The sequence below is a fragment of the Coffea arabica genome, chromosome 6e, assembly GCF_036785885.1.
Source record: "Coffea arabica cultivar ET-39 chromosome 6e, Coffea Arabica ET-39 HiFi, whole genome shotgun sequence".
Taxonomy (NCBI): Eukaryota; Viridiplantae; Streptophyta; class Magnoliopsida; order Gentianales; family Rubiaceae; genus Coffea; species Coffea arabica.
This window is the reverse complement of record NC_092321.1, coordinates 5074707-5098031: the sequence shown is the minus strand read 5'-3', so window position 1 is coordinate 5098031 and position 23325 is coordinate 5074707. Positions and strand designations below refer to the sequence as shown.

General features: G+C 37.1%; 2 protein-coding genes across 40 annotated transcripts; both read right to left on the bottom strand.

Moving 5' to 3' along the window:
• Positions 1-4827: 4827 nt before the first annotated feature.
• Positions 4828-8429, bottom strand: LOC140009373 (protein SMAX1-LIKE 3-like). The gene is made up of 3 exons (XM_072054654.1): positions 6792-8429; positions 6194-6407; positions 4828-6062 (listed from the first exon to the last, which is right to left on the bottom strand). The coding sequence occupies exons 1-3, from the start codon at positions 7988-7990 to the stop codon at positions 5013-5015; spliced, it is 2463 nt and encodes an 820-aa protein (XP_071910755.1). The 5' UTR covers positions 7991-8429; the 3' UTR covers positions 4828-5012.
• A 5389-nt stretch (positions 8430-13818) lies between these two features.
• Positions 13819-23325, bottom strand: LOC113693923 (protein TRANSPARENT TESTA 9-like). 39 transcript variants are annotated; one of them, XR_011816778.1, is made up of 21 exons: positions 22829-23325; positions 22271-22322; positions 22084-22160; positions 21856-21989; positions 21222-21318; positions 21059-21116; positions 20326-20434; positions 20103-20223; positions 19830-20016; positions 18855-19189; positions 17967-18055; positions 17842-17888; positions 17562-17609; positions 17216-17356; positions 15981-16086; positions 15707-15784; positions 15534-15603; positions 15294-15337; positions 14980-15043; positions 14697-14863; positions 13819-14281 (listed from the first exon to the last, which is right to left on the bottom strand). XR_011816778.1 is itself a non-coding variant. In XM_027212704.2 (20 exons), the coding sequence occupies exons 1-20, from the start codon at positions 22879-22881 to the stop codon at positions 14027-14029; spliced, it is 2268 nt and encodes a 755-aa protein (XP_027068505.1). In that variant the 5' UTR covers positions 22882-23319; the 3' UTR covers positions 13819-14026. The 39 variants fall into 39 exon arrangements, 21 of the variants coding, with proteins under 21 accessions (XP_027068505.1, XP_027068506.1, XP_071910746.1 ...); XR_011816779.1 differs by having other exon boundaries at positions 15710-15784; XR_011816780.1 differs by lacking the exon at positions 15294-15337 and having other exon boundaries at positions 22829-23324.

Below are 23325 nucleotides of genomic sequence, written 5' to 3'. Positions count from 1 at the left end.
GCCCAAGCACTTCTTAATCTTTGACCTTAATCATTTCGCTTTCTGCTCATCTGTTGGCTTTGCACGTGAATTTTAATTCACAATTATTATTTTTTCTTGCATTTATATATTTTTTCTATTTAATCTTGCATACCCTTCTGTGTATTTATTTACTTTTTTAATTAATTTTATTATTTAAAAAATATAGCACCTGAAATATATATCAACGGGTGCCCTGAACCGTACATATAAGGTATTATTTTATTTTATTATTTCCTCTTTAACTTCTTTCTTATAAATCATTGTGCTTCAACTGATTTAACTCTTAATGATGTGTCTGAGGTGGGCGCAAGGTTCAATTTTGTGATTCAGGGGGTGCAAGCAACTAAATTATAACTACTTTAAAGCATGACTAAATAATATTTAATGGGTAACAAAGGAATTTTTAAAAATTTTGAGTGGGACGCATATATAGCTCCGTCCCTCGGCCTAACAGATGACCAAAAAGTCCAACGTTATCTGCAACAAACACCAAATTCATTCGGAGGTGAAAGGATAACCAAATAATACACCATCTCTTAGTACTTTCATTTTGGTGCATATGCCACCATTTCAAGAGGAATCTTCACTTATAAGAAGAACTCCCTAATCAAGCCTACAATTCCGCATCCATGGTGGAGGCTCATGCTCGTACTTAATTAATTTGTATTGGATCGTATATTATTACCTATGCATGCTTTACCCTTATAGTAGAATAAATAATTAGTCGTATAATATTCTAGCTAGTTGTTGTTGATAATATGCTGGTCATCAGGAGGAATTAATACCCCTTTAACGTATGCATGAAGCATAGTCGAGAGATGATTCTGTACTTTCCGACCAATATCTGAGCCAGCTGATTTAATCAACCCTCGAATCCTTGATCATGATATTCTGGCGCAGGCTGGAAATTAATCATTTCGTATAATCCTTAGATATATATATATAGCAATAATACTGATGTCCACTAATGTCTGAGATTACCTCCGAAAAGGTCCGTCACTGGTCAGGTATCACCAGCCACTACTCTAGTAGGAAGACTGATGGAAATTTCCTTCGTTTGATGAAATAAAATAAAAAGAAAAGGAAAAGGGGGAAAAAAAAAAAAAGTGATCAGATGATGGTACGCGGTTTGAGAATTAATTGGGTGGATGGAGATTAAGTCATGTTCCATCTTTCATATACAGAACGCATTTTTGCGATATACTAATAGAGAGAAAGAAAGGTGTTTGCAGGATGAGATGAGACGAGAGTATATATAAGATCAATAATGGAAAAGGTGAAGTTCCAAAGGTACAAAAAAGGTGGATGGATCAAAGTACTCTCAGAAAGAGAAAGGTAAAATGAATTGTATGATCAGCCACGCACGAGGAGAGCGTAAAAAGTGAATGACTTTTTGTGTTAAAAGGGCTGTCCACTTTCAGCATTATATTAAAATTTCCCTCCCAGCATGCATGGTGGAGTTATTTTCCTTCCTGCTTTTGAGGGGGAAATCAGATTCCATCGAGGTCTTCACATGTCAATAAAATAAGCTATCGTCGGTTTCTTGCTGGATTTGATCATTTTTAGATCAGAATCAATTAATGTTAGGCTAATGAGAATAGAAAATTATACCGTTCCTATGTACGCACGAACATTTTCAGTGACATCCTTCAAACACAAAAAAAAAAAAAAACATTTTCAGCGGCAAATCTTATTAAATCATAAACTTCCAGTTAAGAAAGCAGAACTGTAAGTTGTCTGGTGACCATGATTATTAGTATTATGGCGACCATATGCTAGCTTTTCAGTATAATTTGATGATTTTCTCTCTATATATCATCAGATTAATCGAGGGCTTTGTCCTGCAAGCACATCCCTGTTTGGTGTTATTCCTTTCTGTTTTTAGTTTCTCATCCTATTGACTGGGTAATGCGAAGAACAGGAACTTTTACACGTACTCTACAAAAATAAAATTCATAGGAATATTACCATCAAACCAAAGACTAATATTGTCTTCCTTCACTATTCGCTTGTCCCGGTGGTCGAAGTCGTGATCTATATTGATACTGCATGCTAACTCAGTCAATAAACTTCTCAACTAAGTAATTTCACTAGTGATTTTCGCTTTCAAGTTTCAACCAGGTGGCAGCAGGCCAGAGTCAGTGGAAGGAGAGGCAAGCAGATTTAAATTGTGGTGAAAAGGAAACATGGAAAAGCTACAGAAAATAAAGTAAAGGCAGTCTAGAATGGAGGCTTCTTCCTTGCTTTCTTGCATAGCCATATTCTGTAGTTAGACAGGACAGAAAAGGTATTTAAAGAATGAGAAATTCCATGCTATATATATATATATTCCATGTATTCTTACTGCACAACCTCATATATATCTTTTGAATAAGTTGTAGTAAAGGGAAATAAACATTTTGTTGGAGAAGTAAGACAAGATCCTTAGAGTAGAGAAATTTTCCCCGGCTCCTACCACGCATGCATAGTTTTGATAACTTCAGCAAAACCAAAACTTCCCCGTTAATTAATTAGCTAGCCCCTAATTAATTATTAGTCCATAAAAATCATTTATTCCAAATTAAGCACAGCACTACTAGCTACTATAAAGCAAAGAGTTTGTCAAGGACATTTGTTAGTATAATAAATGTGATCCATACTATGAACGGGCAAATTAAAGAGGACTGTTTAAAAAGAATTTGGATAAGTGTCTGGAAAAGAAAAGTAAGAGGAGAGAAGGGAAGAGTTTCATATGAGACTCCATTCTTTCTCCTTTTCAAATTTGCACTAGTACTTCCCGAAACTCCTGATCTTTTTCAAAAGACACAAACGACAAATTCCCTACTTATGGTTGGAGGTTTAATTTAAAGTGACGAAGATAATTATGATCTTTTGGCGATTCTAAAGTAAAAACATCTTTAATGTTTAAAGAGAGATTCTGAATTATCATCTACGGTTTGTGATACAATTAATAGTAATTATTATTTTAGTCGTACTTAATTTTCTTTGATTACCAAGTTAAGTGTTTGGAACCCTTATTCTACAACTTTATCATGCTTTCTAGAGATAAGAATGTTGGGTTTCGAAAATCAAAGGAGAAAAAGTTATTCTTTTACAAAAACGCATCACAAAGCATTAAAAGTAGTGCTCTTTTGATATTTCTTAGGGAAGATTTACTTTTTCCTTCTTCTAAAGCAGAAAAGTTGCCTCTCCTTTGCACAACTCTTACGTTATGGATCATCCCTTAATTATATTACTCCTTTATGCGTCCCCGACATTCCTTTTACTCTCAACACAATTATTTTTGTTTTCATAATGCAACAATTATTCTTTGCGATCTCCATTGGCTCCTACAAATTAATCCACTCGAGCACCATAATCATTCCATTTCCAATGTTCGTGTGTAATGAAAATCGCATGACCTTCAACTTAGTTTGTCATAATTAAAGATTGATCCGCCCTTTCATGGAGGAAAGAAAGGGAAAAAAAACAAGGCGGGGTGGTATATTCCATACTGTCAAATAAGAGATATATAGGCTCCGCTTGATTGGATCTGCCATATTCTTTTATACAATTTTTTTTGTGTTTTTGGTAACAAGTTTTCAATATCTGAACAAGGACTCTCTGAAAATTGATCATCCTACATGATGATGGACGTCTTGTAAGTAACAAGCATACCTCTGATTAATTACTTTGTCGTTGTCTTAGTAAAAGAAATCTTATGGGAGTATTTGACTCAGTTTGATAAAATGATCCGCGTTTTTGGTTGCCATAGCGCGTTTATGCCTCCAAATCTTTCCCAAAAAATTGCCATTTCCATAGTGTTTATGATCAGTGTGTGTTGATCATATGAGATAAAGTTTACTTAAAAATGAAGTAAAGGGAAAATGGCCGTTCAAAAGCTTAACCTGTGAAAAAAGGGCCTCTAGTTTAGGTATTACAAATGTCTAAGTTGTGGTTTGATGAACGATAATGTGTTGTCAATTTATGTAATACAGCACTGTTGATTACGATTGTTTCTGTCATATATACACAGCTAAAACTGTAATGCAGTTGTGCTCATCCCATGTACTGTCTGGCTACTCTAGTTAATGACGACCTTTTATTTTATCTATCTTCGATTTCCTACGCTGGAAATGGAGGCAAAGGAACAGAACAAGTAATCCACCTTTTGTGATTCATTTTAAAGAAGGGGAAATTTTTTTTTCAAATTCGCCTTTTTGCTTTTAGTGGAAGACAGGCCGGAAGGGTTTGATTATGAACTAACCATTCTTTGAACTATATATGCTATGTGGTTAGAACAATTTAATTTACTCTTTCTCCAATATTTGTAAAAGTTCTCAAGAAATTTTATCATTCATGCCGTCTAATTAAAAGGTCATTATAGTTAATAACCTTCATTCAAAAAGATTTTATCATCCAAATTGTATATGGTTATAGAATGGTTAACTTGCAACAATGCGATTTAAACAGCAAAACTGATATTTAATTCATGCAGATAAATTGACAAATTCCTCATGCATAACGCCTAGAAAGAAAGAAAAAAAAAAATCCTTCCTCATTCATTCATACCAGAATCCAGTTTTGTGTAATATGACAGTAACTAGAGACTAAAAAGTGAGAAGAGAACTCCTAAAACAAATTTTTACAGCCAGGTTGTGACTAGCAACCGCGGATGTACTACCAATTTTTGTTTTTATACTATCAAAGAATACTCCAATATTCGCACAGTCTAGGCTTGACGGGAAAGAAGATTAATTTTTGTCAAAATTTATGAAGCTAAAGTCAGAAGACATGACAAATAAAAATCTAAAAGTGAAACAGATAAAAGAGGAATTAGGGACTAAGATGTCGTCTACTGGTTCTCCTATTTACAGAGCTAAAGTGAACGCAGAAAGGGTCTACAGAGACCTATTGACCTATTTATTATCCGACAAAAGAAAAGAAAAGCTCTTGATTACACGAAAAATCAGAGGATTAGATTAGATTACAGTTATTTAAACTAACTCCACCTACAGTTCCTGGATTTTGAAGACGATGCATCTATCCACGTTTTCAAGAATCCCTATATCATCAATGGACTGATCTTCTTCAACGCTGTCATCATCAAAGGAAATATTCAAGTCCAATGAGACACAAGGGCTTCGGGTTTCGTCCATGGTGCCACCTTTTTCTTCTATTTTCTGCTTAGAAGGAGAGCAGGCTCTTGATCTAGAGCTAAAACTCTCACAGGACAAAATTATAATGGCATCGCTGAGACTTACTTGTTCGCCACTTGAGTTTGTGATGCTTCCTCTTTCAATAGCCCTTTTTATGCCCACCTGAGAGCTAAAGTCAGCTTGCTCCACATCTTCCACTAAGAAAACACGATGAGGATTCAATGAAATTGCTTGTGCAAGTCTTCCAATGTAACTACAGCTTTGTTCATCTCTCGACCTTTTATTTCTCAAATCTTCAGTTGAATCAGCTCTTGTCGATGAAAAACTGCTTAAAGCAATAGATGAAAAGCTTGAGTGAGAACCAAAAACAACTTTAGCTAATTCCCTTGCAATCTTTTCTTTAGCTTGCACGTCAAGACCTAGGAAGAATAGCCATGCCTCTTCTTTGACCTCATGACCAGTAGTACTTGTGATCTTTTCTTTTCTTCTCAACATTCCAGACCTGCATTGCAGGATAGTCACAGCAATATCGGGAACAACATGTTTCTGCCATGGGACCTTTTGCTCCAACGCATTGCATAAGATATTCAGGTTCTCAGCATTGAACTCCTTAAACCTTGGAATGTACTCCATCTCCATGAGGTCGCTTGAAGAAGCAGAATTTGGAGTAGAAGAAGTAATAGGTGAAATAGCTTGCTTAGGGTCGACCCTAAAGGATTGCCTAAGCTCAAAGAGCATCGAAGGGCTGTCATGTAAATCGATATGCTGTTGATCATATGAGAAGAAGGAAGTAGAAGAGGAAGGCGAGGATGATGGAGAGAAGCTTAATGTTCTCTCGAGTGGCTTGGTCTGTTTGTGGACTGGACTCCAAATCGGGTTCCATTTAACTAGCGCAGCACAGTTCTGAATTAAAAGACATGCACCATGGAAAGAAAGGATAAGTTAGTTTTCTAGGTACCTATAATAAGGGTACAGGCAATACTGTCGAACCAGTTGTTTTAGATTGTGGGGAAAATAATTACTTATATTAAAACCTGATCATTGTTTTTGAGTCTTTTGCTTTCATCCTTGAGCCATGCAGGTAGACTTGACATTGAAGCCTCACTGTTAGAGATGCTGCTTTTGACACTTTGAACTTCGGCATCAGCAAAGCATGTTAGCTGCCCCTCCTCCATGTTCCCAAGTAGGAACTGAAATGAGTCGTTTTGTGCTTTCTTGCTTCTTGACTCGCTTTCTGAGCCAGTGCCGCTGAGATACCCGAAAAAGATGATCCATGCAAGAGCAAGATTAGAACTTTAGAAAGTATCCTAAGCTAGTTTAATTAAGGTTCTTAATCGCACTCTCGCTTTTTAGCATTCAAAATGAAACCAAAGAAACTCGAAACTAAGAGAAAGTCCTAAAAGCATTTAAAACTAAAGAAAAAGTGCACGAGAGGAACTAGAAGTACTAAATCAGGAAGATCATAAAAGTTAACTATTACCATCAAGATCAAAGACCTAGAAAGACGTAAATATAACTTTCAACTCAGTATGAAAATACTGCAGCTACCATTTCTTATTAAAACAAGCAATTAAAAGGATTCATAATCAAGTAATTTAGTTTAGTAAGTAATAGGGACAATCCTTGTCTTACCTCTCGGTATTGAGACTCAAACCAAGACTGCCCGCAGGCAGTGTAATCGGATACAGTCCCCAAAGAGTTTCAAGCGAATGGTAGCCACTGCTGCATCTCATGTATGTTTGAAAGGTAGCGATTCCCACGAGCCAACACCTTCCATTTTCTATAACCCCACAAAGCAATCTCCCCAGTTCCATGATCATGTGCTCCACGGGGCAATAGTAATTATTTCTTCCTTGCTCACCAGAATTAGCCCTGTAATCAGCCACCCACTTTAGATCCCCCAAGTATAATACAACTCCTTTCCCCACAAGACTTCTCACCAAGCAGGTCAACTCCCCTATTTTCTGTTCAACCTCTTCCCTGTGGAGACTAACAAAACTGTTCAGCGGAACACTTACAAATTTCACCTCCCTCAACCCATCTACAACATCACCTTTATCAATCTTATCCATCATTCCTCCAACCACCCCTTCTAAGCTGGCAAGACATTCACCTACTATTACAAAATTCTTTCTTCTTTTGTTTACTAAATTCTCAAACACACAGGCCACGTCTTCATCCTTAACAGGAGTACCAGATGCACTAAGTTTGCTTACTTTCAGTGCACTGTCTGCATTTGGAGTCGGCTGGGACAAGACAAGAAGGTCATTTCCTTTGGACTTGTTCCTCGATGGCGGGGCTTGAGATTGAGAAGAACATAGTTCCAGGGAAACAGCTTGTTCTACATTGCTTTTCACTTGAGTACTTGAAAAACCTGCTTCTCTCATGACTCTACTGACACTAGGGTCATCCAATATGGATATTACAAGCTGCTCTAGCTCAATTTTCACAGCTAGAAGGGGTTGCTGCTGATTCTCTATAGAGCCACGCCTTTGATGGGCTTGAGCTCGCTTGAAGGCAGCAACGAGCGCATTGGAGATTGTTGGGTGTTGAGAGTGAGCACCTAACATGGGGCCAGATGAAGAAGCAGGGAGACGATTGAGTGCAACGTTGAAGCAAAGCTCTAGGGCTTTGCATTGGAGGGGGTGAGCATGAGATTGGAGACAAGCCGTTCGGAGTAGGCCATTGGAAGCTGAAAGCATGGTGTTTGCAACATGAAGCGGTGTTACCTGGGCATGACCGCGTCTTCTGGCTAGTGCTAGCGCCTGTTTTACGACCGTTGCTGCCTCAACTGTCAGAGTTTGCTGCACTGTGCACCCTCCTGCTCTCATACTTCTTGAACAGATTTCGTGAGTTCTATAGCAAAAAGAGTATCACCAAAAGGATCTTGTAAAAAGTTTCAAATTTCTAGTATGGATGATCGTTTCATGAAGACTTTGACAGAAAAAAAAAAGGGACCTCTTGGTTTAATTTCTGAATGAGTGAACGATCAAATGGAAAAAAGGATCGGGAAGTTTTATTGATAGGATTGGAACAATCAGGAAACACAAACCTCACTAGGGTGCTCTTTTCGGATGAGATAGACAAGAAGCAAGATATACACGCTAGTATGAGATTTATATGGTCTGGGATGTCTATGAATTAATCTTTGTTAAATCCCTTCCTATAAATCAATATGTACGTACTGTGTGGTACAGAAGAGTATTATTGAACCTGTAAATCTAGGGTAGATTATGCTTGGAACGTGTGGAAAGAGATGTGATTGAAATATAGAGAGTGGGAGGGGGGGAGGGATCAGGTGGGCTGTTCTTTTCTTGGAGGTGAGGTTAAATTTGGGGTCCAAAGTCGATTTCAGTGGCAGAAAGTGGAATGCATGTGCTGACAAGGATGAGGAATACACCAAAGGCAACTCAGCTTTACTCTTTTTTCTTCCTTGCTCTCTCAATATACACACCGCAGATATATCAGGAATTCAGGGTTCGGGACGTGGAAGTGGGACTCTGCCTTTCATGCAATTACTCGTATTTAATTCACAAAGGCGACCACAGATACCCATCACTTATGTAACAAATCAAGAACCACAGTCTCCTAGCTAATTTCTTTAAAAAGAAGAGGAAAAAGGAAAAAGCATAAGAACAAAAGTGGAACTCGCTACACTGGTGCAACTCCAGTTAAAAAGACCTCCCTATCCGTTCACTGTATATGTGCGAGTATGTGTGTGTGCGTATGTCTATATTTATTTACTTATTTTAGATTGTTCAGCTTCAGTCAAGGATTGGCAATTTTGAGCTTTTGACCAACTTTTGTGTTGCTGGAAGGTAAAGCATGGGTTACCTCCAAATACGAAGGAAGACAGGAAGGTGGACGAGAGGAACTCCTACATATATACAAAGGGCCAAGAACAAGAACTGCAACGATGGGTAGAACTAAAATAATGCAGGTGGCTAGGGCAGGAAAAAACAAAAAACAAAGCTTATTGTTTCAAACAATCGATTTCATATAAATATAAGCCCTGATCTGTTCAATTGTGAGCGGGTGGCTATTTGATTTCTTCCAGCCTCAAAATTACAAGGTAAATGGCTCCGGCTCCTACACAGTATTGCAGATAATAGATCATTTTTCAGTTTACACGGACGTACATGCATCAACTAGGATATACGTCCAATGAATTAATTATACGGGCAGAGTGAGAGGCGCTTTATGCATGGGGATTTTGAAATTCTCAATCCATTCCCCTCCCTACCTCCTCCTCTTTCTCTCTCGCACCGACACCCCGCAGGCATACGGAATATTGGAATATTGTCCCACAACGTTGAAGCTTTTGAACAGTCCTTGGTTTATTCAAGTTATGTGGACAAATCAGGACGTGCGTATCCGAGCTGGTATTGTTCTATTGCATTGACGTAAAGAGCTTCTGTTTACCCTTGGCAAGTATCTGTTGGAAATTTGGACATTCACCTATTTAGCAAGGATCAATTATCAAGTTTTAAAATAATTATATTTTACATGGTGACTTTGAAATAATTATTTGAGAAGATGACTTAATTACGTTCACGCAGATGATTTTAAAGTTTTCAAAATGGGAAAAAAAAATATTGCGAATTAAAGTGGCAAATCTACTTTTAAATAATTTGAAAGGTTTATACTATTCTATAAATTTCAAATACAGATTAGATTATTTAGGTATTGATAGCAGTAGCCATGCAGTTAGACCTTTAATTGTTACCGAAACTAGAAATCAAAACCACAAATGTTAAACAGTAGTTGCGATTCTTGTTGCATAATTAATGATTTAGATCGATCTTCTCGCAAGGCTACGTTTCTTGAATAAACAATACGAAAGTGCCTCACAGAATTGAAAACACATAAAAGGCAATGAGCTATGGAAGAAAGAATTGAAATGTAATGCCTTGGACGAAACCAAAAGAATTGAAATGCGATGCCTTGAAAATTGAACAGCTGCAACCCCCCCCCCCCACCCCCTCCCTCTCTCTCTTTTTCCTTCTTCTTCTTCATTTTTTTGGCTCAGATTCTTAGAAGAATTTGTGGGGGCTATCTTTGCTTTCTCCCTTCCCTCCCATGACATGCAAGAAGTTAGTGGCCTCAATATTTATCAGCGTGCTTATGTTGGCATAGAAAGGAGAGCGAATGAACAACACCACTCACTGTCCAATGCCCACCACCACCACCACCTTATCTTGGGAGTCAAACGACCCCCGAATCAAACCCCTATAGACAAAGCAAACAATATTCTTGTACACAACAAACGAGAGATCTCCCTTTCATTCCTCAATCATATTTGGCTTTTATTTGCACAAAAACCCTGACATACTACTAATGTTTATTCAGCTCACTTTAGCTCTTTTGTCTCTTTGAACTAAAAGTGATTCAAAAGAAAAGCAAACTAACTTAGCCATAGATTTATCCAAATATGGAGATCTGCCAATCAAATTTGGGGGCGAAAAACATAAAAAAGACATTTCGATTTGATTTCTTTTTGTTTGCTCTTCCCTTATGTTTTGGCCCTGTCCTAGAAAAGAACCATGTGGACACGAAAAAGAAAAACCCTAAGAATGTTTCTTTAACGGCACCCTAGAAGCTGATGGTCATAACATCGCTCATGACAGGAGTAAATATTACATGACCAGGGCCCTTCTCATCATGGTTGGGAATGTACTACAAGTCCCGACCCCCAATTCCCAATAATTTCTACGAGCTTGCTTTATATGATAACATACATATTAGGTTTCGTTACCATCAGCAACTATCTTTATTCTTGCCCTCCCCACCACAGATGGAAAAAAAAAAAAAAAAAAAAAAGCCTGAGAACTTTCAAGAAAGAAAGAGCAGAAATATTTGTGCATGCATTGGCAAGCTGCGACTTGCATCCATCCACCAAATACTAGTACAAATACACGACAAATTACAAAGACGTCCCTTTTATTAAAGCATTGGTATTCTGATCAGTTGCAGTCAAAAAGCTTCTTCCATCTTTAATGGCCTAAAAAGACATACCAAAGAAACAAATAATTTGACGTAAAACTATTCTACAACATTGGAAAAGTGAGTGTTTGAATCAAACAGAGGATTATTCTTTCCCATACTGTTAACGTAGCACTCTTTTCATCACCTATAACGGCTAAAGTTGTATAATCGGGTAACTGCTGAAAAAGCCACCATGCACGACAGTTTGTTTTCACTTTCTTTTTTGGGCCATCGTAAGATTAAATTGGTTTGTTCTTTCTTTTTTTAATCTTTTCCTTTCTGTAACAAGTTGCTTCCTTGCGAATGCTACGGTAGCTATCCATCCCTTCTTGTTTGTTTGTTTACTACCATCTAGTTCATTAATATGCACGATCTATTTTTCCGGCTATTAGGCTGCATCAACCCTAATTAATAAGGTTTTGTTTGGTCGGGGTTTATTTTACTTCGCACCATTAATAACTTATTTGTCATTTATGACATTGCTCCCACCAGATTTAATTTCGATGTTCGGAAAACTATGGTCCTATATAGTGTCAAGTAGTCCCTGTGGTTGTTTAATGACAGATGTAGAGGCACATAATTATGCGAGTTGACAAAGCAGCATGGAAACCAATTCTTTGATATGATGTCTGTTGAGCATTGGAGGGACCAAAACTCGTTAATTGGAAGAGTCTAATAATTAATACTCCCCCTGTCCATTTTGACGGTTCTAGTTTTTTTTTCATATAATTTAAGAAAAAGTAGTTATCTTTGTTGGAACAATAAATTTATATTGCTATTTTTCTAAAATACTCTTACATTAAATAGAGTATAATTATTCATGAAAACTTGAATTGATGGTTTATAGGAACTTGAATTGATGATCAAGAAAGAATTAATCCTCATTTTATATTATTTCACATTTTTTTCTTGAAAGAATAACAAAGCTGGCTTTTCATATATCAATATGTTTTGAAAAATCTAAATGTATTAAATGGGGTAGGTTAACAATCAATGTTAAATAAGGTAGTTTATATTAATAACAATCTACATTGAATAAGGGTATTTTAGATAAATTAAAAAATAACTGCATTTTTTAATTAGAAAGTAGACTACAATTTGGGACAGACGAAAAAGGAAAACAGAACTATCAAACGGACGGAGTAGCTTTTTTAATCATATTAATTTTCTTTCTGCTCGAGGCAAAGACACTATCATGCAACATGCAACCCATAGTTAAATTGAAATGAGAAAGGATTGATAGTATTACGTTTATGCTCTTGGGCTTCGAATATACGTCTTTGGTCTGTACACGGCCATGTGGTGAAAGCAATTTTGAGAGGCAGAGAGCACTTTTTTTTTTTTTTTTTCACAATAGCCTCCCCCTCCTTTCTCGTAGCAGAGAGTAATAAATAGTAGTAGCCACTGGCCATTTGGTCCAGTGGTCATCCCCTTCTTTGGGGATGCTGGAGTTCAGGGATTCAACCCCTGCCTCTCACAACTTGCCACTCTACGTGACTGGTTTTTGCCCCCGCGGGGTAGCTCGAGCGGTCCGCTCCCCCTCCTTAGAGTATGGTGACCTTCTTGCCTTGTCCAGGGTTCGAGTCCCGCAGGGGATTAATCAGGCCCCGTAAGGATTGACCCGGACAGCCCGTGTCGACCAAAAAAAAAAAAAAAAAAGAGTACTAAATAGTAGTAGTATTTCGCTGGCGGGCCAAAGATTTTTAAAGGTAGCAGGAGAAAAAGTTGCTCTAATTTTGACATGATACAGCTTTGTCAAAGCTGATGCCACTGCGTACCACATACTCCTTTTGCAAAAGTTTGTTTCAGACCATGCAATTTTCTTAGAGAATTAGAATTACGAAAGTACTTACTACAAACTACTACTACTTGAGAAAATAAACTGCGATAGTTATCCTTGTACCCCGAATTAAGCTCTATATCATATCATGTCCTTTTTTCAACGCAACATGCCAAGGCAGATGAGTTCCATCTAAAGTACAGCAAAAATGCTGAAACTCATGAGCAAAAACACCAACAGAAAACAAGGTTTACATATTGACAAGTAGAATTTTTCTTTTTCTTTTTTTTCTTTTTGGGTGTTTAATATATCTGTATCAACGAAGCAAAAAAGTTCACTCTGATTCAGTACTATTAGATAATAAAATGTCCAACTCCCCATCCCAAGGAACTTACAGCATTGTTGATTTTAACTGAATATTCGTATACATGCAAGCATTTCACTTTTAGTATGAACAAAAAAGTAAGCCCGCCCTGCTCTTTAACTACTAATGATAAGGTTGACATGAGCCCATAACACCTTATTCTCGTTTGCTCTTATTGGCAGCTAACTAGGATTTATGCGCACATAGAACTAAACTTCTTTGCTATTCATTTCATATAATGTTCAAATAATTTCTTGCTCTTTTCCAGAAATCTTGATTGGAATGCTTGTATAACCCAGATTTTGTGGCAAACAAGTGCAGGTCATCTTTTCTATGATATGCATCATGATGCAATTTTTATGTTCTGTTGATGCAAATATTTCTATTATCATCGTGATGTCCTTGCAAAAGATGACCAAATTGCCTTTCTTCGGACTCTATGCATTCCTTTAAATGATTGGGTCACCTAGCCGAGGTATTTAATGATTTGCCCCAAAAAAAAAAAAAAATCCTGTAGCAGAGTCTGTAGCTTTTATCAATACGTTGTGTTGTTTTTGTCATTGCTGCTAGAGAGGCAGATATAATACATGGAGGGAATAGAAAACCACAAGGCGTGCTTATAATCTAATTAGCTTCATCAACAAAAACAAGGAGGAGATGTACAGGGTATTATTAATGTGTTGTGGGTTATAGGAGCTGTTACTCGGCATTCAAACTGCCCTAGCATTTTGTTGACGACTATTTGAACAATTTCTCTTCCAGTACCGGAGCAACCAAGTTCTCCACAAAGGACCTCTGTTTTCTAGTTTCCTCGAGTATCACCGAGAAAGCAGCCTTGCAATCTTTGGCGCTCAAAAATCCAAGTATCCATCTTCCTTGTTCAGGGAGTGATGTATGGGAGTCGAGTGTTTTCGTTTCATCTGATCGGAGTCTTGGCTCAAAGTCTCTAAGATGCACTAGCAACCATGTAGGATGCTCCTCGTCTATCTTGGGCTATTCGAACAGGGGAAGAAATGAGTGTTAGATGAAAATTTTGGACCAAACAACCTTTCCAAGTCACCCACAAAACAAGTAGATGACATTGACATTTCACACATTGCATCAGCACATCTCCCAGATCATACTCACTGGGTTCCCGCATAACGACCTGTTCATGTCAACAGGCCAGGTCTGCAGTGGTTCTAAGCGGAGATATGTGCTACAGTTATATATTATCCAAGAAGTGTCTACCAATTAATATCTTAGTAACAGTAATTAAAATTCGATCAGAGAAACTCGGAAGATTTACGCATTTGGCATAATTTTGAATGATTCAGCGAGTTTTATAATCATTTTGAGCATTTATATGATGCCCAAAGGTCAATAATATGAAAGAGACTTTCAAAATAACGTGGGGGTAAGGACTTACATCCAATCCAGCCAATGGAGCAATGGCAATTACAACTCCTTTTCTAGAGTGTAACGGATGTCGTTCCACAAGTAGCAATTTACCAGATATTTCCCTTGCAATTGGTATCACATAAATATCTCTTGTCCCAGCTCCAGAAAATGCAATTTTACAGGGGATTCCAGAACCTGTGAATGTTTAAGCAAAATATAAAGATAAAAACTCCAATTAAGAACATGATTATGCATATTTGAGTGAATGCTAAGTAACACCTCCACAGGATGGATAACCAACCTAAAGCTACCTCTGAACCGAAGCTTGCCAATGAAAGATCCGAAGGATATCTTTTCCCCGATTGAGCCAAGTAGCTGTTTTTCAAATTTGCTAAAGGATTATCAAAAGGATCACCCCCAAAAATAAATGGCTTCAGTTGAAGATGGAGAACAAAAACCTATCAAGTTTACAAGCCAGTGAAAATTAGTCAAGTATCATTTTTGTGGTTTCTGTGACAACTGACACAAAAAAAAATTGTCTGATTCACACCCAAATGGCACAGATGAAACAGAAGGCTGACATACTCCTAAACTTGGCTCTATAAAGAGACTGAATATCATGTACCTAAAGTTCTATCGAACTTCCCATCCCACAAGGTCCGGAAATCACTGAAAAAACAGTACCAGTCATCATTATTTAGCCTCCTTGGTAGGTACTTGTATCAATATTACTATCAGGCATTTCCTCCCAAATTAAACATCACCTATTCAATTTCACATACTCTGAAAACCAAACACCATAATGGTGAAGGATTAAATCTGTTAGGTAATTCCCATGATTAGAGTTCAAAAGATAATTGTTAACCTTGACACAATCAACCATCCGTTGCCAATCAAAAGCAGGACCGGTATTGCCTGAGATGTTAAATAGAAAACTAGCAGGTGGTAAGACTATACTTTTTAAAAGCAGACAGCAGAGATAAAACAAAAGAAATATGAATAAAAGAAGGAAGGAAGAGAGTAGAAGAAACGCCATACTACCACTGGGAGGATTTTGAATAGATGCAAGTTCTAGAAGAAAGAAAGGATCCTTGGACTGTGATGATTCTTCGAGTGCTGTAGCCTCACAAGGCAAACAAATGCTCAAAAAAGATTACATAGCCCATTATGAGAAAACAAAATGGTAAAATCGTACACCACCAGAAGGACCAAATCAAATTCCTTGATACAAATCACAAGGCAGGATGATGACCCAAATTTCCAGAAAGCCTTTTCTTCTTTGCTGGCAAAATTTGAAACAAACACTGCATACCTGTTTTACAGTTGGCCCATTCGCTTTTTAACACATCTGGAATATAGTCAAACCAGCATCGATCAAATTCTTCATAAAGACGTCCACAAGAGCCCTCATATGAGGTCTGTCAGCGTACCTCAGAAACAAAATTCTCATTAGAAAGTTTGAGATAAAATTATAAGTCATACATTTGCAAGGAATTTTAGGCAATGAAATGTCTCCCTCATCATACAATGATTATGCAACCAATGACTACATATCACACAATGTCTCAATCTTATAGTTCCATGGGACTGTTAGGCAACTAGGGGCTAGTCCATCAAGGAATGCAGGTCATCCAACCTGAATTGTTACCCAAATTTTTGTGCATGGTAAAAACTATATCCTTAAATTCCATTCACTTTTGTCTACAGTCATTAGAAAGCTTTGCAATGAAGCTGTGATAATGATCCATGAATTCTTTAAAAAAAATGCAATATGGATGAAAATAAATCCTGCCTCATCACAGAATATTGTGACTTAACATCCCCTAGAGATAACCAAAGCATAGAAGCCCTAACGACCTGGATTACTTGAGGTGCAAATTACTCGTCAATTAATTGTCACCTAAGTTGCAAGAAAAAACAAGTTATAGAGTTAGCATCCTGCACATACTCATTTTCAATACCCATAAGACTAGATTGAGCATTATTTGTCATATCAAACCAATAGTTGAATATCTCAGATAACTGTACAATTTTATTGCATCCAATTGTGTTGAATTATTCAGATCAAAGGACTGAAATTATTTGATTATCTTCTATGAGTTATTCAAACTACACGGGAATGCAAATTTCACAGATAGATGTAGTTTTTTTTTTTTGGGGGGGGGGGGGGGGGGGGGGGGGGGGCACAAAATGCTAAATTTATGAGCACAGAACCAGTTAATCACCCAGCAGTTGCAAAAGCCTCAGGACATTATATATAAACATGCTGATGTTGTTATTCACCGCCAATAGACATGAATTTTGACCACCATTAATACGAAACTTTTGCAAACTGAGTGGAGGTGCAGAATCTCTATTTATTCCCTATAAACTCCATTCACCAACTGTCAATATGGCTTGCAGTATACAAACACTAGCGATTACCTAGTTCGTCCAACTCGAGATATGTACCAGTATTTCAGGAACATCTCAAAAGGAAAAGTTTTCCAACTAATAACTGTAATATGATAGAGACTGAGGAAACATTACAAGAAATTCAAACCAAACCTTGAAGAGGTGACAATCATTGTCCTCTAACTTCTGGTCCAGAAAAACCAACAACTTTCGCAAAAACCAAGCTGCATGCAACAATATTGGTACTGACAATGGTGGTTCACTCGCCAAAACCTTCAATAATTGATTCACAATCTGCACAATCAATAAAAGCATCATAATAGCGGGCGATGCCAAAGAGAAACTAACTTGATTAGGAAGATTGCAAGTTCATGCATTTAGCAAATCATGAGGCAGAAACTTCCCATATCCAACAGCTTGCTGCGGTCTTGGAATTCACTATCACAAGCAGGACAATATATTAAACTGATTGGTGAAATGCAACTTGGGCAAAAAATACCTTCTGTATGTGTCCTGCAACAGTGCTTCCAATCATCTCTGAAGCAGTCTGGGAATTAAATATAAAAGCAAGGAATCAATTCCCTAAATATTACAATCCAACTTTTTGCTAAACGCCAAAATAATAGGGATATGACATTCAATGTCACACATGATCACAAAACCTACAAAGAATCTCCAATATTGAGGCATGCCCTCCTTAAAAGTAAGCAAATGATAAAACAAAACAGGAACATATGACTTTTGTTCTCTAACCGTAACAGGGAATATAAAACCATTACCTTTACTTGAGAAAATCCTATCTTTGCAGCCAACTGGTAATGAAGATCTGCAGGAAAAGAAAAATAATAATAATAAACTAGCAGAGCAGTCATACATATAAGAAAAGATGAAAAAATAAAACTACCTTTACTGTCAGCCACTGTAAACAATAACATCAAAGAACCTAGCATTAGACTGTGATTACGGGAGAAAATACAACTAAATATTCCACCCCTGCAAAATGTTCCAAATACAAATCTTGTTACCGTCAGGACAAGCCTAATGGAAATTTCTGCATCAGAAAAATAATTATAAGGCTCAAATTAATTGCAGATAAAAAAAATGAAATGCACTGAACATCTTATTCACTGTTAAAATTAGGCAATTAACCGCATCTATTGTCATCCTCTCCAAGAATTTTGCATCATATTATTCAGTTTCACAAGGAGCCGCTTTTATTGTACAGAACTCAAAACAGATAGAAAAGAAGAGAGAAGGTACCAAACATATAGTAATGAAAAACGACATAGATAAGGATAAAAGCCATCCAGGATCTCAAGAAAACCTGATCCGCAAGCCCCCTTGTTTCACATATAATATAAGATCAATAAGTAGAGGCAATTTTAAGCATCAAAATGAACTTGCATATGAAGCAAACAGCAGAAATAAAACACTATGTATTACACACAGATAGAAGAACAAATGCAAAGTCCTTCATAATCTACTATTCAGCTGATCATTATGGCTTCCAAATGTTTGTGAATGATGCCACTTAGTTTGTCACTTCTATGACCACCAAACTTTTTGCCCAGATATGGTGATACGCCATGCATCTGTAACAGCTGTAATAATTGCACCTTTTTATTCTAGACCTTTTGAAAGCTTTCTAAAGCTCTAAATTAATTTTATTATGCACCTTAAATAAATAATTTAACTGGTGGTATCAAGATTAACAGATTACTTTCAAAATCCAATACATGATTCCATGTACAGTGCAAAAAAAAAGGGATTCACATTAAAACCCACCACTAACCATTCATTTTCCGAATTCTCCAGCGGTGAACTGTCAAAACAAGAGCTCAGTTCTGTGAACTCCAATGAATGCTTAAGAACATAGTTCATCATGAAGTTTTCTGCCCCCTCATGCTGAAGATCTACCATTTCTTCCCCTTCCTGATAACAGACTGCAAGACCATTCACCTGCTCAAGTCTAGCAGATACAACAGACTCAGCAGCATCTGTCACATTTGGAGGCATAAAAGAAAATAGAACAGCACTGCCGATAACATTAACCAAATTCGTTCCATCAAAAACTTGAAGAAGACGACAAAGAACATAGAGACAAGTGATTGCAGATAGACCAGTGTCCTGAAGGAATAATGAAAAAGGTTGAGATATTATTCTTGTAAAACACTTAAATATCAAACTTTATTGTGCACATATACAAATGACTCCACGTTTGTAAATGCCTTTCTGAACCACAAAGAAATATTTGTTTGGATGAAAATTGATTTTGATGGTTTCAGATAGAGTGCAGAAGGAACAGCACTGAAGGAAATGCAAATGAATATCTGCAAGAATAATAACATGCGCTGGGATGGAATGATAATAAATTATTTTCGCTACATAAAAGCATAACAACGGGTAATAGTACTACGGAGGGGAGGGTTGGGTGGGTGATAAGGTGGGAAGGATTGTAAGTAGGAGATCTTGAGTTCAAGACCTCCCACTTACCCAGAAAGAGAGAGAGAGAACTAATAGTACTACAATCCCTCCATAACTTTAATTGCTTACTAGTTAAAATTCTTCAAGTGTTTCTTCTAACCAATGTCAGTGGCAAGAGACTTTATATGCTCATCCTCTTCATTATTTATTAGAAACTACATTGATCCTCTGGAAAATAGTTTTCCCCAAAAATTATGAGCCAAAAAATGCACCTCTGATGAAGTCCAGTAGATTGAGGAGACAAAATATCAAAATAACAAAGCCTAACTGAATAATATCTCACATTGCTTAGCCTATTGTTTAGTAGAGTAAGCAACATCGGCAAAATAAGCATGTTAACAATGTTCTCTGTAACAAGTTTGTTCAAGCGCTGCTCAGGAATGCACAGTATGTCCTTCAGGTAATAGAAGTCATCCAAAATTCTATCAGTTTCTGAAAGAAGTTCTCTTTTCTTTTCATGGAAACTCTCCCTGCATCATAGTTATGACAAGCTCTCAAGAGGCGGATAACTGCTGTTGGAAAAAGCAAATGAACATTTAAAGGAACAGAAACATACTTTACCCCATTGATGATTGCATCAACATGCAAGCACTTATTTTTTAAATTCAGAATCAAGCTAGAAAAGTATGCAGAAGCAGTCGGAGTTGTTAGAAATTGATAGACCATCTCATCAGCAACTGCATCATTGAATAAATAGCTTAGAATCACTATTATTTGGATACAACCTACTAAAAGTACAATATATTTAAAATAAAGTACATTTTATAATAGTAGAGTACCACTATAAATGTTAAGGGTCAGTGCACGAACTGCTATCTGTATCATCTTTTCCCCATGGTTAGCAAATTTAAGAGCCTCATCATACAACGGCAATGAGATTGCAGTGTCCTGTCAAAGTGGGTAAAAATCAAAACAGAGTAACTAACAAAAAGCACATTATTCTAGGTAATCTATATAAAGACAACACACATTTTTATCAATAGTAGAGCACAATAACAGCATTATTACAGGGCAGACCTAGTGGAACTAGATGACATTGGTTAGACCTAATTCTTCCCAATTAGCTTAGTCTAGACTGCACCAATCATTTAAAATTTCTATCCTCAAAACAAATGTCTCCCAATTCCAAAATAAAATTGGCAGGTGTTATCTAAATAATCTAACATTATGTTAACATGTTAACTGCAAATCGTTATGGATAGCTGCAAGAGCTTTTATTCCTAAATGCTAAGGTCCTGTGAACATTCAACAACTCATAAAATAAGGGAATTTTATCAAACAACGCCCAAAAAAAAAATCCGTTTCATTTCTGAGCATTTCAAGTTCTTTTAGAGCAGGATACAGCCTGGCTAAATGCATACTTCTTTTTGCAATAAATACTTGTAAGAAACAAGGAGCTTTGGACCAGTTCGGTCAAAAGTATCAGGGTAAAGTACTTGAACAAACAAAAAGGGAATGGATAAAGATAGTCTTTTCTAATAAAGTTCATTGAAATTTTAAGCTTCAATCTACCTGGTGAACCTTTACGAGAAGACAGATTGTGTCTCTACCTATTTTCCCACTAACTGTTCTGGATCAAATTACACAAAAAATAAAAATTAATTACTTGGGCATAAACTTAAGCCAGGGAAAATGAGACTAAATAACTGACAGTAAGAACAGTAAGGCACACAACCTCAGAAAGGATACATAATAAGGAATTAGATCTCCCCCATCGAACTCATAATGATGTGATATTACGCTGTTGATATAGCCATTGCTGAAACAATAGTCTGCATCGTTTACATTAGAAAAGACACCAAAGAATTGTACAAGCAACATTTGAAGAAGTAAGCACAAAATAATGCTTTAGAAAAGAAAAGAAAATACAGTTACTTAGAAGTGAAAATAGCCTATGGCTTAACACAAGACTTTTTGAATTCACATACATTTGAAACCCCCCAATAAGATGCATATGTAGGCTCGAATGATCATGTTCTCACAAAAGATAAGATCCAGGGCACATTATTGTAGCACTACACGAGAGCCAGGCAAGAGCACATTAATGTTTCTGACGTTAGTAATAGAAACTATGTGTGACTGACATGACAGTTGGGGGTCATTAAGCTTTGAAGTAATATCAATCTTCGCCGTTGTTGAGCATGTGATTGTTTTCATATTCCATTCTACATTTAGAACTGTTTAGATGCTATCCCAACCCATGCAAGGCAGCTGGATGTCTTGCCTCTATCCTTCAACTTTCCTTGGATAAAAAATTACAAGTAATACAATCTTTGATCTGGTGTCGGATGCGAGTTTCAAAGGCTTACAGATGGCATGTTCATTTTCCACGTTCTGGATCATTATGCTCAAATACTGCAAGAGTGCTGCCTCAATTCCTGAATTCCCACCAATCTTTAGTATACGAACAAACTCTGCTAAAACTTGAAATTCCATGAAACATCTATAAGAAGAGAAAAGGAAACTCAAGTTGGATGTGTCACAACATATTCACATTAAGAGGATCTAGAAAAGTAGGGCGATGCAATGTTTCTAACTCGAAAATCGCTGGATCATGCCGATCACCATAGGTAACTATTTCCACAATTGATTGAAGCAAATCCAAAACTACTTCCTGGAGGAAGAGGATCATGCAAGAGAGAAGGGTTGCTGATATCAGACCGCAGAAAACAGATCATTAGGCAAATTTGATAAATCGAAGTGGGAAATGAATTGATTCTATACCCGGTTGCGCTTGTCAACGACTCTGATTTCCCGCAGTTGGTTTACAATATATCTAAATTCCAAAATTGGATCACACAAGACAGTTAAACAAGGGAGATAGTAGAACAAGAATAAATGTAGTAGAAACACAAAAATTTTCAACCCAAAAGGAGGTCATGTTAAAGCCAACAGTTTTATATGGCTGAAATGCATGTCGAGGATGCTGCCAGCCTTAATCAAAAAGAAAAATGTTTCCCCGCCTTATGATATAATTTTCCTCTGTGGATCATGTAATAAAAATCTACCTACAAGATAAATTTTCACCATGAAGACAAAGCTTTAAACCCTGATTAATTTGCATCGTTGCAACAAATTTTCACTTCCACTCTGTACTCCACTGATTCACAACCAACACCGCCCCCCCCCCCCTTCTCCGGGCCCAAGGAAAAAGTAGAAAGAAGAAATTTGACTGTAAATGGGTTATTTTGTAATTAGTTCAGGATTTTAGAACAAAAACTTTTGCTCCCACAAAAACAAAAAGGTTAAAAAGTAATGTAACCGAAAAAAAATGGAGCAAACCTGAAGTGGTGAAGAGAGAAGCGGTCGATTGTAGGCCAAAGTGACCGCCACATCGTAGATAGCAGGAACAGTATTGAGGCACTACTATACCCGGAATTAAGAAAGAAAGAATGGGTTTTACAATGCGTGCGCGCTGCACTTGGAAATAGTCCCGGAGCAAGAATGCTGTAGGGAGTAGCAATACGTATTGGGGGCTGGGCGGGGCGGGGCGCCACAATTAAATTGGAAGGTGGAGGTTGTTTGTCTGGTAGGTTTGCAAAATTTTGGCAACCTCAACTAACTTTCAATCATTCTTCTTTTTTTTTTTGTTTTCTAAACTTCATTCCCATTCATGATAACTGTAATTAAAAAGGAAGACCGGATGGTTTATTTGGGTGATCGAATTCGAATGCTGGACGGATGATATGACCAGTGAAGTTGGAGTTGACGGTTGGAATTTGGAAGCATCGTACTTTTTTGCTCCCATCACAATAAACCGACAGCTGCTTCTTTTTTTT